Source organism: Thalassophryne amazonica, chromosome 9, assembly GCF_902500255.1.
Source record: "Thalassophryne amazonica chromosome 9, fThaAma1.1, whole genome shotgun sequence".
NCBI lineage: Eukaryota > Metazoa > Chordata > Actinopteri > Batrachoidiformes > Batrachoididae > Thalassophryne > Thalassophryne amazonica.
The window spans coordinates 51,563,162-51,584,097 of NC_047111.1; the positions used below are offsets into that span (position 1 = coordinate 51,563,162).

At 39.2% G+C, this 20,936-nt stretch overlaps 1 protein-coding gene across 2 annotated transcripts in view; it reads left to right on the plus strand.

Moving 5' to 3' along the window:
• LOC117517116 (NEDD4 family-interacting protein 1-like) overlaps positions 1 to 20,936 on the plus strand; it is a 34,997-nt gene that overhangs the window by 12,851 nt on the left and 1,210 nt on the right. For both annotated transcript variants that reach the window (XM_034178041.1, XM_034178040.1), the window contains exons 5-6: positions 873 to 997; positions 1,274 to 1,340. In XM_034178041.1, coding sequence (XP_034033932.1) covers positions 873 to 997; positions 1,274 to 1,340 — 192 coding nt within the window. The remainder of the gene's footprint in view (positions 1 to 872; positions 998 to 1,273; positions 1,341 to 20,936) is intronic.

Here is a 20,936-nt window from a genome sequence, read left to right on the forward strand (position 1 = left end):
ATGTGAGTAGAGAGAGACTGAGCGAGAGCTAATGCTCCAATTTATTTCAAAGATGGTGTTCTTCCTTCTGGCCAAAATCTTTCTGCTCCTCTCATATGTGCCCAACTCCTCTTGGGAGGGCTCCATAAATTCCTGGTTGTTTTTTAAGGAATTGACAAAAGGCAAGAATCTTTTTTTTTTTTAAATAAAAATCCTGTAAATTATGGAGACATGGCTGTAAAAGTGGTGATTTCAATGAAAAACAATGTTCATGTTTGTCGAATTACTTATTGTCTCTGAAAATGTGAATGGCTATAAATCCTAAAGGGTTAATGTGATATTCTTGTTAAATCACTTGAATCAAAGCTGAATGTTTACACGACAATAACATATTGATTGGTTCATTTTGAGTCCATTCTGTGAGAGAGGTCCCTTCACTGCCCATTTTTAAAGTTTGTTTCAAAACTATTTTCTCCTTGGCTTTCAGCTCCAGCGAGAGTTAGTTTGTAAATTGTACTTCTTTATTTATTTAAATGTGTTTTAATGGATGTTTTAGTGTACAGCACTTTGTGTCAGCAGTGGCTGTGTTAAAGTGCGTTATGAATAAAGTTGGTATGGTATTGTGGTGGTGTACAAAAGCAAACAAAATTACAAAAATTGTGTTACTGTTCAGCTATGTAGACTTGGCTGGATTTGACCAATTTCAGTGTTATTGTACAGTTGTGTATGTTCCAGCCAGAATGTTAAATCACCCATTATGTAAGTTTACAGAAACATAAACACATCAAATTTCGCTTCTGGAGTCTAAAGATAATATGAATTTGGACCTTTGCCATGACTGTTTGAGAACATTAACACAATCTCCATCTTTCCTTCCATTCATCTTCATCCAGTGGCCTTCCTGTTCAACTGGATCGGATTCTTTCTGTCATTCTGTCTGACCGCCTCAGTGGCCGGCCGTTATGGGGCCATCTCAGGTTTTGGACTCTCCATCATTAAATGGATCCTCATAGTCAGGGTAAGTAACGCACACAAACAGAAATACAGGCCACTCATACAAACACATAACATAACAAGTATTTGCCCACACAAACAACACCAAAGTCCCAATCACCACTCTGGAATTTTAATGTCACTTCTATAGTGGATACCTACTTGTTGGAACTATAATATTTTGTTCTAAAGATCTGTTGAGAACTGCTTCTTTCATTCACTTGTGTAATGCACAAATCATTTGTGGAAAACCAGTACAGAGTGTATTTATTCTAACCAGTCATTTCTGCTGAGTTTTTAGTTCTCCACATACTTTCCTGGTTACTTTGATGGACAGTACTGGCTGTGGTGGGTGTTTCTGGTGTTGGGTAAGTAGCAAACATCTGAATTTAAATAAGAACCTACAAGGGGCACTCAAGAGAGTGCAACACTCGTATCTTAAGCTCTGGTCCCACCGAATAATAAAGCCATGAATAATGAGCCACATATGATTTGTCAGAAATTACAGTGATTATTCGAATAAGGAGCCACGTATATGAACATTGTGCAAACACTAAAAAAGAAACACCGTGTGAATGCGAGTGATTGCGTCAGCGCACCGCATTACAGCACAGCTCATCTGATCGACTATAACGAGATATTACATCTATCCTAACCTATCGAAATAAATGTCAACACTGTTGTTTGCCATCTACTGGATGGGAGTGTTCATGGCAGTGTGAATACCAATTGCCACACTTTTGCTATAAGTCCTGAATCAATTAACAAACACAATTTTCAGTTTTCATATTGCCTTTTTTTTCCAAATGAAAAAAAATGACATATTTACAAATACAGATTTATTTGTAAAAAACAACACACACGTTGCAGTAACCTGCGTGTTGGTTTATTTTTACATATATATAAATCGACCAACCAGCTCATTTTCCCGTAATGCCTTTTGGCATGTGTGGCTGTAAACGATCAAACCTTCAGAATTAGTGCATTACTTTAAAACTAAAACATATAGCTGATATTTTCACTTTGTCAAAACAACAGAGGTCATGTTAATTTCTATAACTTGTCTGGAATTAGTTTGTTTAAAATTTCAACCATAAGTCAAAACTGCCTTGCTGTGCATGTCTCCTGCGACACGTCTACAAGACTGTATGGCTGTGAAAATAAATTGTCTTTTTTTTTCTCTCCCCTTTTTTCCCCCTCTGGTCACCAGGTCTCTTTTGCTGAGAGAAGACTGATCTTAGACAGAAGCGTTGGCTCATTGTTGTTTGTGATTGCCTTTGAATTTACTCAGAAGTATCAGTAGCTGCCAGTGTACTGTAGTTGATACTAAAAGTTATCGGTTTAGCTTTTACCTGTAACTTCTGCTAATTTTTTTTAGGGATTTATCAGTTTAGCTTTATAAAAGTTAACTTTTCAGTCAATGGATTAACGGTTATCAAAGCTAACTTTTTGGTTAGCTGTGCCCACCATTGATTGTCACTACATATTGCGCGAGAGTGCAGAGCCAAAATGGCCTGTCATGTCCTCGTAGCCAGCAGGTACTCAGATAATGGGTCTCTAACATCCTCATTTGTTCGCGTAGTATCCCGTACACAAACTGCCCCTCGCTGTTTTTGATATATTTCGAACTTCTCGAAAATAGCGCCCGCTCAGAGCTGAGCCTTGTTAGCCAAATATTTTGCCTCTAAGAGCCACTATTCGCCCACGTTTGTTGAATAACTCGACTTGTACCAAAAAAAAAAAACATGCTACATGGCTCATTATTCATCGTTTATTATTCGGTGGGACCAAGGCTTCATATGTTTGACAGCAGGTAATGCAAATGAATTCTTTGATTCAATGATACCATAGAACATGGTTCTATGTGGTGGTCTCATCATGTGATCAGTAATCAATCCAAAATCAAACTACTTTCCTTGACTAAAGCACAATCCTTCCACCATGTTTAATCCAGTTTGGCTCCAAACTATGGTAAACTGTTTATGATCTTGAGTCTGAGTTCATATATATGAAGAAGGTTCTGACAGCGGAGGAAGGTGACGATATTAAAAAATCTCTGGACTTTCTATCAGAGGAGATTTCTGTTGTGAAGCAGCAACAGAAATCAATCATGGATCTGGTGGAGGAGGTGAAGGCATTACGGCTCCAGAACGCCGAGAAAGACCGGCATCTGGTGCAGCTGGAAAATAGAGTGGCTGAATTGGAGCAGTACACCAGAATCAACGACGTCATCATCACAGGTCTTCACATCAAACCACGGTCCTACGCACGGGCGGTAACAGATGAGAGCAGAGGGGAGCCCAGTGAACAGGAGGTCAGCTCTGTGGAAAAACAGGTTGCTGATTTCCTCCTATCTAAAGGTATAGAAATGGATTTAAATAACATTGAAGCGTGCCACCCTCTGCCCCGGAGAAATGACGGTGATAAACGAACCGTCATCATGAGATTCATCACAGAAAACACAAAACAGCACTGTTAAAACAAGGAAGAAAACTGAAAGGGACAAACGTATTCATCAATGACCATCTCACCAAACGGAATGCCGACATCGCCAGGAAAGCACGCTTCTTAAAGAAACAGGGAAAAATCCAGCACACATGGACTTCAAACTGTAAAATATTCATCAAACTGAACGGATCACCAGAACAAGCAAAAGTCATGGCAATAAGGAACATCGAGGAGCTGGACAAATATGAACAATAGGTATGAGGACTCAAACACATCACAGCACCATGATGCAGACTGGAGCAACCCACTCATCCACATCATCTACACCCGGAGACAAGAGAGACATAATGACTAAGGATAATGATCCGTTTATTTCTGCCCAGGAGCTCTGTCTAGATACATTTAATTATAATAACTCTGCTAACCACCCCTTCGAATCTGAAAATGATCCTGATACCTTTTTCAGTGAGAATATTGTGAGACAGTGCAAATATTTTACAGAAGAACAATTCAAAAATTATAAAATCAATGATGAAAATTTTTCAATTATACATTTCAACAGCAGAAGTCTTTCTCGTAATCTGTCCACTATTAATGATTGTTTGAAAACATCCAAAAAACGTTTTTCAGTTATTGCAATTTCAGAAACATGGTTAAATGAGGATAATAAAGATCTGGTATATCTTGATGGTTATGAATTGTTCCTGGTTAATAGGCAGACGAGAAGGGGCGGAGGCGTTGCATTGTTTGTAAGGTCAGATTATAACTATAAACTCATTAACATGTCATTTACAGTGGACAACATCATGGAATGTGTTACCATAGAAATGACATCTATAACTCCAAAAACATAGTTGTTAGTTGCATTTACAGAGCTCCTGGGACAAATATTGACACCTTTGAAGACATTATCTTAGGAATGTACAACAAAATCAACAGAAATAAGCATTTATTTGTCTGTGGAGATTTCAATATAGATTTTTTTAAACCCTCACAATCATCCACAAATTACCTCATTTATAAACACCTTGTACTGTTTAGGACTGTTTCCAACCATCATTCATCCTTGCAGAATAACTATGGACTCAACAACTCTCATTGACAATATTTTAACTAACGTTATATCCGGTAATCTTAGTGGGGGACTACTGGTCAGTGATATCAGTGATCACTTGCCAGTTTTCTCAGTCTTTGCATTGGAGGGTTGTTGTATGTATCGAAGCAATATCAAATTCATGAGTAGAAAAGTAACACCTGAAACAATTGATAATTTAAGGGAGGATTTATCAAGTCAGAATTGGTCAGATGTTTTTGTTGATGATGTTGACAGGTCATATGATGCTTTCATTTCCATTTTTTCCAGTTTGTATAATAAACACTGTCCATTTGTGACAAAATATATAGAAATCAATATAGCAACAAACCATGGATAACTAAGGGACTTCAGAGGGCATGTAAAAAGAAAACGTACTATATAAACAATTCATAAAACTACGAACTAAGGAAGCTGAAAGTAAGTATAAAACATATAAGAATAAGTTAATCAATATCATGAGACTCAGTAAAAAAACATATTATAATGAGTTACTTGTCAAAAATAGAAATAACATCAAAAACACATGGAACATATTAAATGAAATAGTAAAAAAGAATAGAGTAACTAGAGATTATCCTTCATTTTTTCAGAGTAACAACTACATCACGATTGATAACGACGAGTCTATTGCTGAACACTTTAATGAATACTTCGTTAATGTGGGTAAAAATCTTGCCAGTAAGATTGACTCATCAACTAATAACTTCTGGGTAAATAATTCAACGTTTAACAAATCTGTTTCAATGTTCATTGGTGGTACTCATGAAAGGGAAATACTTGATCTGGTTCATGGTTCATAAAGTAAGAAATCGACTGATTTTAATAATTTGGATATGGCTTTATTAAAAAAAGTTATTGATTGTATAGTAAAACCGTTCAATTACATTTGCAATATGTCACTAAGTACTGGTAAATTTCCTTCTCAAATGAAAATAGCCAAAGTAATTCCTCTGTTTAAAACTGGTGACAAACACACATTTTCTAATTATAGACCTATATCACTCCTGCCACAATTTTCCAAAATTTTGGAAAAAATATTTGCTAAAAGATTAAATGATTTACTGAAGCATAACATCATTTGTGAAGAACAATATGGATTCAGAAGGTCTCGAACTACATCACATGCTTTGATGGACTTTGTGGAAAGTATTGCAACTGCAGTTGATAATAAACAATACACAATAGGTGTTTTTTTTTATTTACAGAAAGCGTTTGACGCAATTAACCATGGAATGCTATTAAGTAAACTGCAGAAATATGGAATCAGAGGTCTGGCATATGAATGGATAGCTAGTTATTTACAAGGCAGATTTCAGTATGTTCAATTCAATAATACAAATTCTGAACTCAGGGATGTCACATGTGGGGTGCCGCAGGGCTCAGTGCTGGGTCCTTTGTTGTTTATAATCTATATAAATGATATACGTTGGGTGTCGAGTTCACTGAGATGTGTCCTTTTTGCGGATGATACAACTGTGTTCTGTAGCGGTGAAAATCTTGAACAGCTGGACATAGTGGAGAAAGAACTGGAAAAATTTAAGGTTTGGTTTGACGCTAATAAGTTGTCACTCAACCTTGGGAAAACTAAATGTATTATATTTGGAAATAAACAGGCACCCAAATGTAAAAATTTATCTATAAACAATAAGGAAATTGAGTTAGTAACAGAATAAATTTTTAGGTGTTATAATTGATAATAAACTTAGCTGGAAACCACATATACGAGGTCTCTTAGATAATAACCGACCCTTTTATTTTTTATTTTTTTAACTATATGGATTTGAATGACGTGCGATTACACCAATCATGCTTGAACCCTCGTGCGCATAGCGTGAGTTTTTTCACGCGTGTCGGTGACGTCATTTCCCTGTGGGCAGGCCTTGAGTGAGATGTGGTCCCGCCCTCTCGGCTGAATTCCTTTGTTTCACACGCTGCTCGAGACGGCGCGCGTTGCTTTATCAAAAATTTTTCTGGACCTGTGAGGATATCCGAGTGGACACTATCGAGAAATTAAGCTGGTTTTCTGTGAAAAGTTTAACGGCTGATGAGAGATTATGGGGTGTTTCTGTCGGTGTAAGGACTTTCCCACGGAGCGGGACGTCGCGCAGCGCTCCCAGGCGACGTTGTCTGGCTGTTCGAGCTGAAATCATCCTAATTTAAGGTTCTGTTGATCCAGGACGTCGTGAGAGAACAGAGAAGATTCAGAAGAGGCCGGCATGAGGAGTTTATGTGGACATTCCACTGTTAAGGTCATTTTGTAATGAAAGAACGTGCGCGCAAATTTCGCCGAGTCGTTTCCGTGACGACTCGGCAAATCTGTGTGCGCCGCGACCAGAAAAACACCTCCGTGTTGAAAACCATTTGTAAAATTCAGGCGGCTTTTGATGGCTTTCAACAAGTGAGTAACTGAGAAATTGTTTAACAGCTTGGGCATGTTCCAACTTGCCCGTTAAGATTTCCAACTGAGGTGTTTTTCCTGCCGCGACCCCCCGCGGTCGGGTCCAGCCCGACATGCGACTCTGCCCGCACGTTCTTTCATTACAAAATGACCGTTAACAATGGAATGTCCGAATAAACTCCTCATGCCGACTTCTTCTGAAAGTTCTCTGTTCTCTGACGACTTACTGCGTCAACAGAGCCTGAAATGTGGAAGTTTTCAACTTGAAACGGCGAGACGCTGCCGCCTCGAAGCGCAGATCGCCGTCAGGCGCCGTGGACCGTCCTTACGGCGACACTACCAGACCAAAATCTCTTATCAGCCGTTAAAATTTTTACCGAAAACCAGCTGAATTTATTGAATGGTGTCCACTCAGTTGTGCCTTACAGTTTTGAAAAAAATTTTATCAAACAAAGCAACAGTCTCTGAGCCATTCATAAACAATGAAAAAAATCGACGAGCGGGTGGACGACTCCTCACTCAAAGACTGCCCACAGGCGAATGACGTAACCGACAGGCGTGAAAAAACTCTAGCATGCCCACGAGGGTTTCAAGCATGTCTGATGTAATCACACGTGATTCAAATCCATATGGTTTTTGAAAAAAATAATAAGGTCGGATACTTTTCTAATAGACCTCGTAAATTATGTGAAATCAAAATTGTCAAAAACTATAGCCATTTTGTATAAAGCCAAAGACCTACTGCCGCAAGAAGGGTTACTTACTTTATATCATTCTCTGATGGTACCATATATGACATATTGTGTTGAGTCATGGGGAAAACACTTACAAATCAAATACCAATCCAATATTCCTTTTGCAAAACGAGCCATACGAATTATCTGCAATAAACAATATCGTGAACCAACTCATTCTCTATTGTGTCTTTAAATTTATTAAAATTCATTGATTTGGTCGATTACATTACAATACACACTTTATTTCAAGCGAAAAACCAAGCCTTACCGAGACATGTCCAGAGTCTGTTCCGATTGAGGGAATCCAGATATAGTTTAAGAGGTTGTGCAATTTTATGAAACCACCAGTAAGAACAAATGTAAAGGGTTTTTGTGTGTCTGTGGTGGGGTGAGGAAATGGAACAAATGTTCAACAGAGGTTAGAATGAGTAGTACCTTAGTGAGATTTAAGAAACTACTCAAAAGAACATTATGTCTAAGTATCATAAAGAAGCAAATATAATTTGATTTATATGGAATGTTCAATTTATAAGTGGGACTTATGTATATTGAATGTGTGGGTATGTATATGCGTATGTAGATATATAGATATGGGTAGGTGTATATGTATATAAGTGACTGTGTATATGTATGTATATATTTATGTTTGTAAAGTATATACGTATGTATATAGGTATATGTGGCACAGCCCAAGCAGAGGGTCACCCCCAAGAGCCTGGTCTGCTTGAGGTTTCTTCCTTATAGGGAGTTTTTCATCACCACAGTTGCCTAGTGCTTGTTCTGGGGGTTGGTAAGGTTAGTCCTTACTGGCGCAAAGTGCCTTGATTTGACTTTCTTATGATCTGGTACTATATAAATATAATTATAAGTGAATAGTATATTGATGTGTATGTCTGTGTCGACATGTAGTAGTGAATTTATATTTATGTAAATATGACTGATTAGAATTGTTGGACTTGTACTAGCAGGGGTGGGCGCTAATAAGCTTTGCTTCAGCCCACACCCTTTCGGACTCACTAGTTTTGTCTGTTTGTTTGTGGAATTGTTCATTTTTTTCTATTTGAATATTTTGTGTGCCGAATTAAAAAACTTTGTCACACTTTTGTCACTTTGTCACATATATATATATATATATATATATATATATATATATGTATGTATATATGTGTGTGTGTATGTATATATGTGTAGCTCGTGAAGGCGGACAAAGACAGAGGACAAATATAACACAGAGACATGGATTTAGTTTGGCCTGCATGCAATGATTTTTGTGAATAAGCTGCCGTCATTTATTGATTGCACACCGGTGTGTAACCGCGCCCACACTCACTGGGTCACAGGGTCAATTAGGGACATGATATATCAACACCCCCACTTGTTCCTTAATTGACACACAAACGTACAGTATACAGTGCACATTTCAATTTCCTCAAAATATTCTGCTAGTTCACATACCAAACAGGAAACATACAAATTTGTCCATCCTAATCTTTGCAACAGGCTTAGTAAAAACATCGGCCACCATATCATCTGTAGGGCAATAAAGAAGAAGAATTTTGCCTTCTCAAATAACAGAGCGAACAAAATGGTATCTGATGTCAATATGTTTGCATCGCTGTCGACACACAGGGTTTTTAGATAGAGCAATAGCACCCTGATTGTCCTCAAAAATAGTCACAGGTATAAAGTTCAAAGTATTGTCCATTCCTTTCAGTAGGTTCACAAGATATAAGCTCTCTTGAGTTGTAGCAGATAGAGCCATGTATCGGCCTCACATGTAAAGTGACTGTGGGCTGTTTCTTAGACTTCCAGGAAACAACAGGCCCAGCCTCAGACAAACTAAAGCAGTAACCAGTAACACTGCGCCCGTCATTCTGGTCAGCCGCCCAGTCTGCATCACTATAGGCCACAAGGTTCAGGTTTACATTTTGCTTTTTATAGCACAACTCCTGGTCCACAGTGCATTTCAAATATCTCAAAACATGTTTAGCTGCCACCCAGTGTTGTTCTTTAGGTTCAGACAAGTATTGAGATAATTTACTAACAACAAAACTCAGATCTGGTCGAGTAGATGTCATTACATAAATCAAGTGTTGACCTTGGCTTGCAGTGAGTCATGTCAAATCTGTCAAGAATTTTTGTGATATACCTCTTTTGATTCATTTTGACTTCCTCTTTTGTCTGGGCAAAATCAATGGCAAGGAAATGTCTTAGTTTCCCAAGATCTTGAATTTTGAATTTGTTCCCCAACATTTCCTTCACTTCATTGAGCATTTCAGCATCACTCGCTGCAACAAGAAGCTCGTCAAACCAAATAATCAACATAATTCTTTCATTTCCAACATTTTTACAGTAAACACAGTAGTCAGCAATATTTTGAACAAAACCGTTTTCAACAAGGAAATCATGTAACATCTTATTCCAGTTTTGTCCTGACTGTTTCAAACCATACAGTGACTTACTGAGCTTACACACTAGTTTCTCTCCTGTTTTAGATTTAACCTCGAATCCTTCAGGCTGCTCCATGTAAATCTCACAGTCTATAGCAGTGATTTTCAACCTTTTTTGAGCCGCGGCACCCTTTTTATATTTACAAAATCCTGCAGCACACCACCAACCAAAATAATATTATAATGCTATTACCTCTGGTTTTGCGCAAAACCCAATTATTGCAATAGAAAATCGATACAGAAAACACCGCATTTCGAAAATCCCCAAGCATTTTGCGCTCTGATCTCAAGTAGGGCTGTCACGATTAGGAATTTCTGGCGATGATTAATTGTCAGACAAATAATTGCGATTGACGAATATATTGTCTATTTTTTTTTTCTTTTTTTCCCCTTCTTTATATTCTACTATTGTAGTATAATTACACAACTCTGGAAGAACATTTGGCTTCTGTGAGTGGAGAAACTGGGAATGGTGCAACATTTTTTATTTTATCTTCATTTTACATACAGTCCCAACTTTTTCTGATTGTGGTTGTTTTCTGTTGCATTTCTGAAATTATTTCTCCGCATCAGTCACGTTTTGTGCTTAACACTGCATTAATCCATATTGAACAAATAAATACCTTGGAAAGTCACAGCTGTTAAAGTTCAGAGTTCTCACCTGCTTTGTGATCTGTGCGTCTGAACATTGTTTTTTTTTTTGTGCTCAGTTCATTCATATATTCATTTTTTAATATGTTTTTAAAGATATTTGACCATTTATTTCATCTCATGATCTCATAAATTCAGCATACGACGCGCACATGGGTGAACAGAACGGTAACGGCAGAAATCACAACCTTAGAGAAAGTTCAGAGAGAATGTAAAGGCAGCTTCCCGTTCTCCGTTTTGTTAACGTTACTAGTCGTGTTTAATAAATCCTCTCTCTGCTCCGCGCTCGCTGCGCACTGAACATGTCGCGCCTGCATTCAGGACTCTCCCTCACCCACCCCTCCCTCACCCATCCCCTCCGTCACCCATCTCCTCCCTCACCCACCCCCTCCCTCACAGTCTGCAGCCTGTTAACTCCGCGCGCACAGACACAGGCACAGACACACACACCGACAGCTCCGCATTTTAGACGCGGCTTTTGAAGGAGATGACACTGTTAATCGGCCGTCAGCCTCCTTGTTATTGTCCCGCCTTAAGACGAGAGCGAGGCTCCAGCACGTTTGACGTCAGATTCTGAGTCGTTTTATGCTTTGTGGATCAAATAAATAATTCACGGTAATCGCGAATATGAAAAATAATGGCGAATATGAAAAATACCCACGGCACCCCTGACAATCGATCACGGCACCCTAGGGTGCCGCGGCACCCCGGTTGAGAATCACTGGTCTATAGGAGCATGGAGATATGCTGATGTAGCTCTAAACTGTACTGTACTGCGAGCTGCATCAAAACACGAACAGAAGTCATATCAGCAGTAGGTGAAAAGGTTTCATTGTAGTCTAATCCAGCCACTTGACTATAACCTTTTGCTACATATCTGGCTTTGTAAATGGTTTCCAACGGATTTCCTTTAATAGCATAAACCCATCTACCCCCCCCCCCCCACTGCATGTTTACCCTCAGGTAAGGTTGTCAATGTAAAAGTATCATTCTCTATCATAGAGTCCATTTCCTCTTTCATGGCTTTGGTCCACTGCTCTGATTTAGAAGAGCTCAAAGCTTCTTTTGGGGTCTGGGGGACATCACAAGTCACACTGTAACAATAATCAATATTTGTGAATGCCTCATGACATTTTACCTCATAGTCATAGTCTGTATAATATTGAGGGGCTCTCCTCTCTCTCTTTGGATAACGAGCACTCTGGCTGCTCTCACCACCACATTTTAAGTTTGTATCACACACTTTTACTTCAAGTGGAATTAGTTTTGTCTCATCCTGTTTTGGTTGTGGGATCTCCACCCTCTTTTTAGACTCAAAATGTTCATACATTTCATCATCTGTCTGAGTGTCACATTCAATAGAACTTTTTGTAACAAACTTCACCAGCCTATTTTTGGTTACTTTCCCTGTTTCTGGATAGAAAATAAGATATGCTGGACTGTTTTTGTCATATTCAACAAATACGCCTTTTTCACAGCGTGTGTCCAACTTTTTCTTATCATTTTTTTTTTTAATGATTAATGCTTCGATCTTAAATATGATCAATCTATCTTTATTAGTTGGCTGTGTACCACAGGCTTTTAAGGTGGCAGTAATTAAACCATTACTTAAAAAGCCATCACTTGACTCAGCTATCTTAGCTAATTATAGGCCAATCTCCAACCTTCCTTTTCTTTCAAAAATTCTTGAAAGGGTAGTTGTAAAACAGCTAACTGATCATCTGCAGAGGAATGGTCTATTTGAAGAGTTTCAGTCAGGTTTTAGAATTCATCATAGTACAGAAACAGCATTAGTGAAGGTTACAAATGATCTTCTTATGGCCTCAGACAGTGGACTCATCTCTGTGCTTGTTCTGTTAGACCTCAGTGCTGCTTTTGATACTGTTGACCATAAAATTTTATTAAAGAGATAGAGCATGCCATAGGTATTAAAGGCACTGCGCTGCGGTGGTTTGAATCATATTTATCTAATAGACTACAATTTATTCATGTAAATGGGGAATCTTCTTCACAGACTAAGGTTAATTATGGAGTTCCACAAGGTTCTGTGCTAGGACCAATTTTATTCACTTTATAAATGCTTCCCTTAGGCAGTATTATTAGACGGCATTGCTTAAATTTTCATTGTTACGCAGATGATACCCAGCTTTATCTATCCATGAAGCCAGAGGACACACACCAATTAGCTAAACTGCAGGATTGTCTTACAGACATAAGGACATGGATGACCTCTAATTTCCTGCTTTTAAACTCAGATAAAACTGAAGTTATTGTACTTGGCCCCACAAATCTTAGAAACATGCTGTCTAACCAGATCCTTACTCTGGATGGCATTACCCTGACCTCTAGTAATACTGTGAGAAATCTTGGAGTCATTTTTGATCAGGATATGTCATTCAAAGCGCATATTAAACAAATATGACTTACTTGTAGTTCCTAGGGTTTGTAAGAGTAGAATGGGAGGCAGAGCCTTCAGCTTTCAGGCTCCTCTCCTGTGGAACCAGCTCCCAATTCGGATCAGGGAGACAGACACCCTCTCTACTTTTAAGATTAGGCTTAAAACTTTCCTTTTGCTAAAGCTTATAGTTAGGGCTGGATCGGGTGACCCTGAACCATCCCTTAGTTATGCTGCTATAGACTTAGACTGCTGGGGGGTTCCCATGATGCACTGAGTGTTTCTTTCTCTTTTTGCTCTGTATGCACCACTCTGCATTTAATCATTAGTGATTGATCTCTGCTCCCCTCCACAGCATGTCTTTTTCCTGGTTCTCTCCCTCAGCCCCAACCAGTCCCAGCAGAAGACTGCCCCTCCCTGAGCTTGGTTCTGCTGGAGGTTTCTTCCTGTTAAAAGGGAGTTTTTCCTTCCCACTGTCGCCAAGTGCTTGCTCACAGGGGGTCGTTTTGACCATTGGGGTTTTTACGTAATTATTGTATGGCCTTGCCTTACAGTATAAAGCGCCTTGGGGCAACTGTTTGTTGTGATTTGGCGCTATATAAATAAAATTGATTGATTGATTTATATTTATATGCATAACACTCTGAACCAAACACTCATTTTGGACAAGTCAGGCTTCTTTCCAGTTAACACAAAATATGGGGTTTGTCCAAGATGTCTATTATAGCATCTATTTCTGATAATGCCAGCTGTTTGTACTGCATAAGTCCACATATACTTTGGTAAGGTACTCTCAATTAGCATGCACCTAGCCATTTTGAATAGAGTCCTCCAGGCTCTTTCAGCTGTCCCATTCTGATGGGGTGAATAAGGAGCTGAAGTTTCATGTCTAATGGCATTTTTACGTAGCAAAGACTGAAACACATTAGAGGTAAACTCAGTTCCATTGTCTGACCTTATACATTTAATTTTGCCATAAGGGGCTACATCAGCAATGAATCTTTCTGTGATAGTAGTCTCTGCACGGATAATGTAGCCCGTGACACTTTCATTCACACCTTTTTGGAGAGATGTGAGCTCCATGTACAGACTTACAACCTCTGGCAAAAACTATGGAATCACCGGCCTCGGAGGATGTTCATTCAGTTGTTTAATTTTGTAGAAAAAAAGCAGATCACAGACATGACATGGCAGTCAGTAACGGTTACTTTTTTAGACCAAGCAGAGGGGAAAAAAATATGGAATCAATTCTGAGGAAAAAATTATGGAATCATGAAAAACAAAAGAACGCTCCAACACATCACTAGTATTTTGTTGCACCACCTCTGGCTTTTATAACAGCTTGCAGTCTCTGAGGCATGGACTTAACGAGTGACAAACAGTACTCTTCATCAATCTGGCTCCAACTTTCTCTGATTGCTGTTGCCAGATCAGCTTTGCAGGTTGGAGCCTTGTCATGGACCATTTTCTTCAAATTCCACCAAAGATTTTCAATTGGATTAAGATCCGGACTATTTGCAGGCCATGACATTGACCCTATGTGTCTTTTTGCAAGGAATGTTTTCAGTTTTTGCTCTATGGCAAGATGCATTATCATCTTGAAAAATGATTTCATCATCCCCAAACATCCTTTCAATTGATGGAATAAGAAAAGTGTCCAAAATATCAATGCAAACTTGTGCATTTATTGATGATGTAATGACAGCCATCTCCCTAGTGCCTTTACCTGACGTGCAGCCCCATATCATCAGTGTGACTGTTTACATGTTCTCTTCAGGCAGTTATCTTTATAAATCTCATTGGAACGGCACCAAACAAAAGTTCCAACATCATCACCTTGCCCAATGCAGATTCGAGATTCATCACTGAATATGACTTTCATCCAGTAATCCACAGTCCATGATTGCTTTTCCTTAGCCCATTGTAACCTTGTTTTTTTCTGTTTAGGTGTTAATGATGGCTTTCGTTTAGCTTTTCTGTATGTAAATCCCATTTCCTTTAGGCGGTTTCTTACAGTTCGGTCACAGAAGTTGACTCCAGTTTCTTCCCATTCGTTCCTCATTTGTTTTGTTGTGCATTTTCGATTTTTGAGACATATTGCTAAGTTTTCTGTCTTGACGCTTTGATGTCTTCCTTGGTCTACCAGTATGTTTGCCTTTAACAACCTTCCCATGTTGTTTGTATTTGGTCCAGAGTTTAGACACAGCTGACTGTGAACAACCAACATTTTTTGCAACATTGCGTGATGATTTACCCTCTTTTAAGAGTTTGATAATCCTCTCCTTTGTTTCAATTGACATCTCTTGTGTTGGAGCCATGATTCATGTCAGTCCACTTGGTGCAACAGCTCTCCAAGGTGTGATCACTCCTTTTTAGATGCAGACTAACGAGCAGATCTGATTTGATGCAGGTGTTAGTTTTGGGGATGAAAATTTACAGGGTAATTCCATAATTTATTCCTCAGAATTGAGTGAGTCCATATTTTTTTCCCTCTGCTTGGTCTAAAAAAGTAACCGTTACTGACTGCCACAATTATTTTTCCTGATTTCTTATAGTGTTTCTTAAAGCCAGAAAGTTGCCATTTGAAATTACTTTAGTTTTGTGTCATGTCTGTGATCTGCTTTTTTCTACAAAATAAAACAACTGAATGAACATCCTCCGAGGCCGGTGATTCCATAATTATTGCCAGGGGTTGTATTACGTGCAGCTTTCCTTTCCCTGCGTACTGGTCACGTAGGATCTGCAGCACCTTCCTGCCATCATCAGCGGCGTCTCTCATTACAAGGGACAAACTTTTATTGTCCAACACCTGAATCAGAACTGCGTACGCCTCTTCATTCTTACTGGCGTCTTCATCGGCACCTTCATCATCTGCCGTGGGGGGTTCACTCAGAATGGTGCTTTTGAGGTCAAGCAGACACAAGTGTGCCAAAACCTTGGTTTCCCACAGCTCATAATTCAAAACATAAACGGTTCCATTGGCTCCCAAACTCTTTACTGGGCCCATAACCTGTTGGCGCAGCCATCGCCGAAAGAGCTTGTGAAGGCGGACAGAGACGGAGGACAAATATAACACAGAGACATGGATTTAGTTTGGCCTGCATGCGATCATTTTTGTGAATGAGCTGCCGCCATTTATTGATTGCACACCGGTGTGTAGCCACGCCCACACTCACTGGGTCACAGGGTCAATTAGGGACATGATATATCAACTATATATATATATATATATATATATATATATATATATATATAATATGAGGTCTGTGAGAAAAGTAACGGACCTTTTTATTTTTTTCAAAAACTATATGGATTTGAATCACGTGCGATTACATCAGACAAGCTTGAACCCTCGTGGGCATGCGAGAGTTTTTTCACACCTGTTGGTTACGTCATTCGCCTGTGGGCAGGCTTTGAGTGAGGAGTGGTCCACCCCTCCCGACGGAATCCCTTTGTCTGACAACTTCCTGAGAGACTGGCGCTTTGCTTTATCAAAATTTTTTCAGAACCTGTGAGGCACATCGAAGTGGACACCATTCGAGAAATTCAGCTGGTTTTTGGTGAAATTTTTAATGGCTGATGAGAGATTATGGAGTGTTACTGTCACTTTAAGGACTTCCCATGGAGCGGGACATCGCGCAGCGCTCTGAGCCGCCGTTGCCAGCCTGTTTCAAGCTGAAAACCTCCAAATTTAAGCCTCTGTTTACCCAGGACGTCGTGAGAGAACAGAGAACTTTCAGAAGAGGTCTGGATCAGCAGTTTATCCGGACATTCCACTGTTAAAGGAGATTTTGTAATGAAAGACGTGCGGATGGATTGGTGCGTCGGCAGGCAGCCGGCGCGGCGCGCCGCCACAGGAAAAACACCTCCGTTGGAAGCCTTAAGGACAAGTTGAAACATGTCCACCTGTTAAACAATTTCTCAGATACTCAACTGAAAGCCATCAAAAGCCGCCTGGTTTTTGCAAATGGTTATCAACACGGAGTTGTTCCCTAACTTAGTGGGACTTCTGGCCCCGAGAGGAGGAAGCTGGTCTCTTATAGTCCAGACAGTAGGAGCTGAGTGCAGCCGTGAGCAGGCACTCATGCACTCTCTGTCTGCATTAGATTCCAGATTTGGACATTCATGTCAGGCGTTGCTCTGGATTTCAGCTCAATGTCATTTTTTAGTGTTAGGATCCAGGAGTGATGCCACTTTGGACGATATACAGTCCACATCTATATTTTCTCCAAATGAAAAACAGAGAAAACTGACAACAGTCTCTTTGGATGCAAAGTCAGTAGAGCACCTGATTGTGGCATTTGCGACACGTTTAAGGGACTCTGTCAGTGACACGTTTAAGACACTCTGCAGTGTTATTCAGTCATGTTCATGTATTTACACGGAGGATGTATGCCCACATTAAAAGCACTGCACCCCTCAGCATTCTACAGGGTGACCCCAAAAACCCCCCCAGAACCCATAAAAAATGGAATAAATCCTACAAAGGCCTAGCAAAGTTCCTGATATTTGCTGGACTAAAACTTCAGTCTCTATACGATCATTTTTCAGTGTCAGCTATCTTTGTTGCGTTGCATAAAGGTCTTGTTCTTTCAAAATTGTGCTCCAAATGGAATGATTTGTTGGCAGAATAGGCCTCCAGGCAAAATGTGTTTTCATTGGTTGACCAAGACACGTTGGGGAAGACAATTGTCTGTTCAAGTGGCTGCACAACATGTGATGTGAATAGGCTGTCCCGTTTCAAAGGCAGCTTGTGAAGCAGCCGATGTTTGCAGTCTTCTTCACCCCACAAAACAAAGGATACATGAGGTGGATTCTTCACAGCCCAAACAATCCCATAAATCATTGCGCAGTTTTTTTTTTTTCCAAGACAAAGCGATTGGTAAATCAAAAAGAAAAAGAAACAGGACACTTTTAGGCTCCGTATGTGCAATTGTAAATAAGTAATATTTCTAAGTAAGGCATAAATAAGTACTGAAAAATTATTAAGAAATTACATGTTGTACCCACTACTACTAAATCATTCTAAAGTCAGTTTTAAGCAGAAACAAGGCGATAATTGGTGACACTTTGAAATGACGGAGGTGCAGTGAACGCAGCAGGAGCAGCTGCGCTCTGATCGCTTCCTCTGTTTTTTATGATGAAATAATGCTGAATTTATGTGGAAATGATTGTTGTACCAAAGCTTCAGATATTTGTTGCTGAGATAGATGACTGGAGTGCAGTTAGAGTAGAGTACTTTTATTAATCCCGAAGGAAATTAAGGTGTCTGTCAGCTTACATAAATACATAAATAAACAAAGGCAAATTTATTTATATAGCACCTTTCATGCACAAAGCAACTCAAAGTGCTTCACAAGATTAAAAACAAAAACACCTTAACATTACAGGATTAAGAACATTAAAAACAAGACATTTGAATTACAATAAAAGGAAATGTGTGTGTGTGTGTGTGTGTGTATATATATATATATATATATATATATATATATATATATATAGAAAATAATACAATATTTAATAAGTTATAGAAAGGCAGCATTGAATAACAATGTCTTAACCCCAGATTTAAATAGACTAACTGTTTGGGCAGACCTCAGATGTTCAGGTAGTTTGTTCCATAAATGGGGACCATAAAAACTAAAGGCTGCCTCACTGTGTATAGTTCAAATTCTAGGGACACACAGTAAACCTGTCCCAGATGACCTGAGGACTCTGGGCGTCGCACAAGGAATCAACATATCTAGTATATACTTTGGTGCAAGACCATTTAACGCTTTATATACCAACAATAATATTTTAAAGTCTTTCCTATGACTCACAGGAAGCCAGTGCAAATTTTTGAGGACTGGTGAAATGTGATCGAATTTTCTGGTATTTGTAAGAACTCTTGTTGCAACGTTTTGAATTTGCTGAAGCTGTCCCAATGATTTTTTACTAAGGCCTGTGAAAACACCATTACAATAATCAAGCCTGCAAAAAATGAAAGCATGAATAAGTTTTCTGATATCTTGTTGAGACAGTAGATGTTTAATTCGTGCTATATTTTTTAGATGGTAATAAGCAGACTTAATGATAGCTATTAAGTGATTGTCAAATGTTAGGTCAGAATCAATAATGACACCAAGATTTCTGGCTTGGTTTGTGGCAGTTAGTGAGATAGTGTCAAGGTAAGTCATAACCTTTGACCTTTCATTTTTGGGGCCAAAGACTATCACCAGTCTTATTTGAATTAAGCTGAAGAAAAGTCTGACACATCCACTCATTGATATGACTTATACCTTCATTTAATGATTGTAGGGGACTTAGGTCTTGGGATGATACTGAAATATAAAGTTGAGTATCATCTGCATATGTATGATACAAAATATTGTAATGTTCCATAATTTTAGCTATGGGCAACATATAGACATTAAACAAAAGTGGCCCAAGAGTGGACCCTTGAGGAACCATACACGTTATCCTTGTTTTATCTGATTTATAATCACCAATTGAGACATAATACTCCCTGTCTTGAAGGTAGGATTTGAACCAATTTAAAACAGTACCAGTGAGTCCTACCCACTTTTCTAATCTGTCAAGCAATATACTATGATCTACAGTATCAAAGGCTGCGCTGAGGTCTAACAAAACCAAAACAGTGATTTTGGACGCATCATTATTTAGGTGAATGTCGTTGAGAACTTTGATAAGTACCGTCTCTGTATTATGGTTAGGTCGAAATCCAGATTGAAATACATTAAATATATTATTCTGTGTCATAAAGTAATGAATTTGCTGGAAAACTGCTTTTTCAATAATTTTTCCTAAGAATGGAAGATTTGATATTGGTCTATAATTATTTAATACAGATGCATCCAGGTTGGACTTTTTCAAAAGTGGTTTTATGACAGCAATTTTTAAGGCCTGAGGAAATTGTCCTAATCTAAAATACACAAACATACACAAAGACCTAATACACTATAACCTATATACGTATATCACTATAACCTTCTGTGTGGTGTTAAAGAGCTGGATGTCCCTGGGGACAAAAGACTTCCATAGTCTATCTGTCCAACAGGGGATGGCACAGAGTCTGTAGCTGAACAGGCTCCTCTGGTTGGCCAGAAACTGGTGCAGGGGTGTCTGTCATTTTCAAGTATGGAATCCAGTCTGCTCAGGGTTCTCTTCTCAGCTGTTGTAGTGAGAGCCTCCAGTTCCATGCCCACCACAGACCCAGCCTTCCTCACCAGCCTGTCTAGGCGTCCAGCGTCCCTCTTCCTAATGCTACCACCCCAGCAGGCAGTTAAAGCAGAAACGAGGTGATAATCAATGAAATACTGCCGACGCTCTGAAATGACGCATGCACAGTGAAGGCAGGGTGGATCAATTTTGAAGGGGGGACTGTTCGGTCTGTGACACCGGTACACATGCCATTTTATTAAAGATATCTGGAATAAAAGACCTAAACATTCTGACCTTCATGGTGGTTGCAGCTTGAAGCCCCTGACTCATCGCAGCGTCAATACACAGTCAAAACAACGACGACAACAAAAATGCCAACACGAACTGCCGCTCAAAGCGGCCGCGGCCCTAATGTGTGAGTAGAACTGGGCCTTGTTTCATAGTAAACTTATCTAAGATGTTTTAATTTCTTCAACTTGCTTCAGTAGAGTACTGAACAACAGTAGGTAAAAGATGACTTGGGGGGGGGGGGGCACTCATGGCCAGTATTTAGCGTTTTTCAAACAGTTCATTCTCTGACTAACATAATACGGTCACTGTATTCATTTGTTTGCTTGTTTGTTTG